Raw genomic sequence first — 6,523 nt, 5'->3', positions numbered from 1 at the left:
GCTCAGCTTCGGCGCCTAATAAGCTCATCACTGGACCCACTTCAGTTTGCCTACCAGCCTGGCATTGGAGCGGATGATGCCGTCATTCACCTCCTACATCGTTCCCTCGCTCACCTGGAGACCGCTGGAAGCACTGTGAGAATCATGTTCTTTGATTTCTCCAGTGCCTTCAACACCATTCTTCCCTCGGTTCTAAAGGACAAGCTGGTGAACTCTGGAGTGGACCATCACCTCACTACCTGGATTTTGGACTACCTCACCGACCGACCACAGTATGTGAGGACTCAGGGCTGTGTGTCGGACAGGGTCGTCTGCAGTACGGGGGCCCCACAGGGAACGGTTCTGGCTCCGTTCCTCTTCACCATCTACACTGCAGACTTCTCCCACAATTCCACCCAGTGCTTCCTGCAGAAGTTCTCTGATGACTCTGCAATAGTCGGCCTCATCACTGATGGGGACGACAAGGAGTACAGAGGTCTGACCCAAGACTTTGTGGACTGGTGCCAGCTGAACTACCTCCAGATCAACGCCAGTAAAACCAAGGAGCTGGTGGTAGACTTCCGCAGGCACAAGCATTCTCCACTGCAACCACTGAACATCCAAGGTATGGACATTGAGGCTGTGGACAGCTACAGGTACCTTGGTGTTCATCTGAACAATAGACTGGACTGGACTCATAACTCAGACGCCCTCTACAGGAAAGGGCAGAGCAGGCTGTACCTGCTGCGGAGACTCAGGTCGTTTGGAGTGGAGGGCCCACTCCTGAAGACCTTCTATGACTCTGTTGTGGCTTCTGCTATCTTTTATGGTGTGGTCTGCTGGGGCGGCAGCATCTCTGCTGGGGACAGGAAGAGACTGAACAGGGTGATCCGAAGGGCCAGCTCTGTTCTAGGATGCCCTCTGGACCCAGTGGAGGTGGTGAGTGACAGGAGAACGGCGGCTAAGCTGTCATCCCCGATGGACAACATCTCCCACCCCATGCAGCAGACTGTGACAGCACTGAGCAGCTCCTTCAGTGGGAGACTGCGGCACCCACGGTGTGGGACGGAGAGATTTCGCAGGTCTTTCCTCCCCACTGCTGTCAGACTCCATAATAAAGACTTTAACTGATCAAGCACACACATCCATACATATGCAATAATACTAAGTGCAATAATCCTTTCTGTCATCGTTGTATTTTTACTCAGTTGTATATAGTATTTGTATTTGTATTCTATTTTTATCTTATTGTATATTTATTTTATTTTATTCTACTGTATATAGTATTTTATTTTATTCTATTCTGTACAGTTGTGTACTGTATTTATTCTTATTGTATTCTAATTTTTGCCTCATAACTTTTGCACTGTCCACTTCCTGCTGTGACAAAACAAATTTCCCACGTGTGGGACTAATAAAGGTTATCTTATCTTATCTTATCTTATCTTAAATATTAGGTAAAGTCTAAATTAATAATAGAATAACAGGATAGAATAAATAAGCATAAAATAAATAAACGCTAAGTAAAAGCTAAATTAAAAAGGTGGGTCTTGAGCCTGTTCTTAAAAACATGTACGTTCTCTGCGGCCCTGAGCTCCTCCGGCAGGCTGTTCCACAGACGAGGACCATACCACTGAAAAGCTGCCTCTCCGTGAGCATGTGTCCTGACTTTAGGGACAATCAAAAGGCCAGTACCAGAGGACCTCAGGGTCCGCGAGGGTTCGTATGGTAAAAGCAGATCTGAGAGATAAGAAGGCCCAAGACCATTAAGACATTTAAAAACCAATAAAAGAACTTTAAAATCGATCCTATTGGACTTCTCTTGTACGACACCATGATTTGTACAATACTACACTGTACAAAGTACGAGTGAATGGTTTATGATGTGTGTGTCTGGCCCACTCAAGAAAAGTAGCTGGATAGTCTAGTGGTAAGACTACACACCTTTGGAGCGGGAGTCGTACGTTCGATTCCCACCCAGTATCTAGTATGTGTCTATGCTAAAAAACCAAGCCCTGGAATGGTGAGGCTATGTCCGCAGCTAGAGCACAAGCATTTCTGTAAGGGGCTGTGTTAGAGTGACCTTAGGGTCCTAACCATGTCCTAACCAAAGCTGTTCTTCAGTGTCAATGGGTTTGACTGGAGGGCCAGCTCTGTGGAGTGTTTTACTGATTGACGAAACATCTGTTAGGCCAAGGACAGTGCTGACTACTATAAATAGTGGTGATATTAAAAACAGATACAAGCCTGTGTTGGAAATCACTGTGTGGGCTTCATGCAGCAGCTGGCAGTTAATACAGTCCACTGTAGCCACAAATGCAAGTTAAAATTGTTCCATGCAAAGAAAAAACAGATGTAAACACAGTCGAGACACGTCTCCAACTTCCCTGGACATGAGCTGATTTAAGATGGACTGATAAGAATTGGAAAACTGTCTTATGACACTTATGAAACAGTTTTTCAATGGGCAGTTATCTTGTTGGAGGACACAGACTATAGACAGCGTTTCTGATGGTGTAGGAGTGCAACAGTGCATCTATGTTTAGGTTTTACATCTGTGAAGGACCAACTCATTCTGAACATACATCTGGGTTGTGGAGCAACAAATGCTGTCATGCAGATGTTTGTTTGGGGGTTTTTACAGATGATGCTTATTTACCAAAACCCATTCTGCACATATCCAAGACACAGCTTAATAGTCAATGAGCACGAAACTGGCCTGTCTGGAGACAACACACAGAAAACATTTGGACCATTATGAAACAAGAAATATGATAAAGAATTTCAAAATAAGAATCTCCCACTTGCCTTCATACTCTTTTCAATAAAATATAGAATATAGACTTGAAATAATTCATCATTCATGTTAATGATCCATCCAGACATTTATTCATTAGTTTAAGTAGATCGATGGATGGATTACTTTGCTTGTATACAGCAAAAGCACAAGTAATGGCACTGAGCATGGATAAATTGTGCAATAATTAATGCATCTTGTGTGAAATGTATGTACTTTTCACAACAGAGGCTGAGCAGGGGAGTGAAGTCGTCCCTCCTCGTCTTCACTCTGGCCCAGACAGTCATCGCTGCCATTCTCTGTGTCCTTCTCTTCAGGCAGAGGCGTAGCTTCGTATCATACACTGTAAGTATCCAGCTCTCAAACTCTTCATAGTCTTCATACTCAAAGTGCATCTGGATCAAATCTGCAACAATGTCAGCTACAATACCCATCTCAACATTTTGTTTGCTGCATGACAATCCTCTGCAGGTTAGAGCAGGATAAACAGGCTGGTTTGCTTCACTGTGATGGGTTTAAAGTAAAGGCCAGTGTGTGACTGGTGCACAGTGGCTGTGGGTTCATGGTCAGAGATTCATATGAATTTTAGCTGATGATGCTGAGATCCTGAATTCCACCTTCACATCAACTTCATGCTTTGCACAAAAATAGAAATGCGCTGCAAAGAACTACTATTTGCTGTCTTACTTTGAGTACATGTTGGAGTCTGTAATATTTACTTTTACTCGAGTGAATGAGTTGAATCAGTACTTCAACCTTTACTGGAGTATTTTTTAACAGTAGTATCTGGACTTCTACTTAAGTACAGAATGTCTGTACTTTTGCCAACTCGGTTGTGATTTGGAAAGATGTCTGAAACACCGACTCTCTTTATTTCTTTTGCAGCCTCTCGGTGAAGCAGCTCCACCCACTTCAACACTGCTTACATCGCCCGACCTGAACTGATCAGTTATCCTTTGACTGATTGATCATCTGTGTCCTGATGATTGAAAGTCTTGAATTTATCTAACCCCTTACATCTACCACTTATTTACTCTGCTACCTGCCATGTTTACACAAGTGTGCCAGTTCTGTCAAGGGCCTTTCACACAGACGTAATAACTAGGGGTGCAACGATACACAAAATTCACGGTTCGGTTCGGTTCGATACTTTGGTGTCACGGTTCGATATTTTTTCGATACAAAAAAAAATGTTCATGCCTTTTTAATTTGTCATTTATTAAAATTATAAATATATATTTTAACTCAAAAGTACAGTTTTTAAATTTAACCCTAACCCTTGTGCGTGTTTTTTATTTTGACAGCGAATGCGCACCTGCGGACCACTTATGTGCAGCCCTGGTTATTTAGCTCGTCATATTGCAGCCACAGAAATTCTTTTGTCCATGAAACCATAAAGCTGCACTTTCTTTTTGCCTTATAGTCTGATTTGTCATAACTTCTCCGTTTTGCGGTAAGCTTTTCTTTGGCTCTCACTTCTTCACCCTGACCTGTCTTATTTGGCTCAGCAGAACTAAAATATATATCTGTCTGTGAAGGTTCTCAGTCATCCAGGTCATCGTAGTCAAATATAAATCCTGCTGCTTTTACACAGGCACTCACATAAGCTCAGCGATTCTCTGCGCGATCAACCTCTCACATGTTTAAGCTGCGGGAGATTTCACTTGTCATGTTTGCATAGTAAGCTAACGATTAATAAGACGATGTCAGAGGAATTGGTGCACAAATGATCATCACTCACAGATCAGTGCTGTCGCTCTCTATACACAGTTCGCACGATTGCAAAGTGAAAGCAAAAAAACAAGCGCAAATTCAAACGCGATTTCAATATGTCACATATTGACAGTGGCTCACCGATGCCAATGACATAATTACCCAGCTACATTTCTGAAAGAATGCAAAAGCATTGACATATATTTTTCCTACAATAGCCCGACGGGCAGGGCAGAGATAGATTTTGGTAGCCCGACTGAAAAAAATCGCTAGCCCCAGGACGTCAGGCTAGCGATATTGCGAGCCCTGTATCTGATTGAGGAATCACTCATCTTTGGAAAAGAGAGTTTATTATACAGAGAAATGTCTCTTTCCAAAATAAAAGCTATACTATCCGCTTCTTCTGGGCTATATTCTCAGCAGCATAAGGAGAATCACGTGCTAACAGCTGTCTAAATGACTCGGCTAAAGTTAGTAGCATGCTTGTTGTTTTTGTCTTTGCACTAGGATGATGTCGGCGTAAATGTGCAGTCATATTCGTCGTGTTCCCACTAGTGCTTTCAGGTTAATCTCGTTGAAATTACCTTAACGCCACAACACGGAAAATCTCCGTTAACGAGCTACCGCCGATCGCCCCGTGCATGGGGCTAGACAGCCAACACGTTAACGAGCTAACTGCGCTAACACACTAGTTCCCACCCATGTAATTGAGCATTGCATGGCACATCCAACATACTGTTTTACTTTAGTCCATGACGCGCTTACCTTCAGGGTCATACGTCACATGAAAACCAAAATAATTCCAAACGCCAGATCTGAATGAGGGTGGGGGAGGTCCATGTGTCTTGCTAGCTTGCCCTGCGCTCTTCCTCCTGACTATGCTGTCTGTGTTGAGCGCTCAGTGGATCTGCGCTCGACAGTGCAGCCTAGGCGGAGTAGTCGAACGCAGATTCACTGAGCGCTCAACACAGACAGCATCGTCAGAAGGAAAGTTGATAAAATAAATTACAAATGTTGTATTGTTCGATACATATGCGTACCGAACCGAAAGCACTGTATCGAACGGTTCAATATCGATACGAATATCGTTGCACCCCTAGTAATAACTGTTCAACACTGGATTAATGGTTCATGGACGGCACATCACAGTCTAAGTGCAGCCATGTGTGCAGGGACGCATTTTTATCCAAGACTAAAGACTTTTTATTCTGGTATTCTCCTCTAAGACAACCGTACTTGTTATGTGTGGCAGATGATGTCACATATGAATGTGGAGCGTTTGGCTATGTCCAGTCACAACTGCTGAGTAGTTGCCCAAGGGGCCATTAACAAACAATTTATCCCCAAGGGGCAATTGTTTGTTAATGGCCCCTTGGGGATAAATAAAGTCTTCTGATAGCATACAGGGACCATATAGAAATGCACTGCCTTGAAAGAAAAAATGGATCATGGTTTTTGTATCTGAAGAATTTCATAGCTGAAAGATCCTGATTTTGTAATCAAGAGAAAAGGTTCTGCAATTTTCAAATGACATAAACAAGAAACTTCACTAAATGTGGAAGAAACGTACCTGCATGAAGAAGGCACCCAGTCAGAAACAAACCCTGGGACTTCTTCTTCACAGTCCAGTCCAGGTTTTTTTCCTCTTTCAGGTTTAAACGTAGGTGTGGCACATAGGATACAACATTGTGTGCAGTGTTGAGACCATGTTTCAAATAAAAATGTTATTGTGATAAGATTGGTGTTAAGAGAATTGTTCGTGCCATCTTTGACAGTATTTTGTGTAAAATTTGAAAACGTCATAAATGAATAAACACATCAAACCCACTGCGTGAGACAAAAGCACACTGTCAACACTGGACTGTGCAACAAATGAAGCACCTCTGTCATCAGGTGTTAGCGTCCTCACTTGAGACTAATTTTATAGCTCACAGGTATGTATGTAAAGTGCTCTGAGTGGTCAAAAAGACCAGAAAGTGTTCTATACTAAAGTAAATTTAACAACTTGCCCAGAGATTAAAGTGGAATTTGAAT

At 42.8% G+C, this 6,523-nt stretch overlaps 1 protein-coding gene across 1 annotated transcript in view; it reads left to right on the top strand.

The window, feature by feature from the left end:
• tmem176 (transmembrane protein 176) overlaps nt 1-6,312 on the top strand; it is a 19,554-nt gene extending 13,242 nt beyond the window's left edge. The window contains exons 6-7 of the mRNA XM_085408916.1: nt 3,005-3,121; nt 3,662-6,312. Coding sequence (XP_085265042.1) covers nt 3,005-3,121; nt 3,662-3,721 — 177 coding nt within the window. The 3' untranslated portion in view covers nt 3,722-6,312. The remainder of the gene's footprint in view (nt 1-3,004; nt 3,122-3,661) is intronic.
• Nucleotides 6,313-6,523: the final 211 nt, after the last annotated feature.

This window comes from Rhamphochromis longiceps, linkage group LG6 (genome assembly GCF_057381845.1).
Source record: "Rhamphochromis longiceps isolate RC_006_pf linkage group LG6, R_longiceps_female_GT1.1, whole genome shotgun sequence".
Lineage (NCBI taxonomy): Eukaryota > Metazoa > Chordata > Actinopteri > Cichliformes > Cichlidae > Rhamphochromis > Rhamphochromis longiceps.
This window is presented reverse-complemented; position numbering and strand designations above follow the sequence as displayed.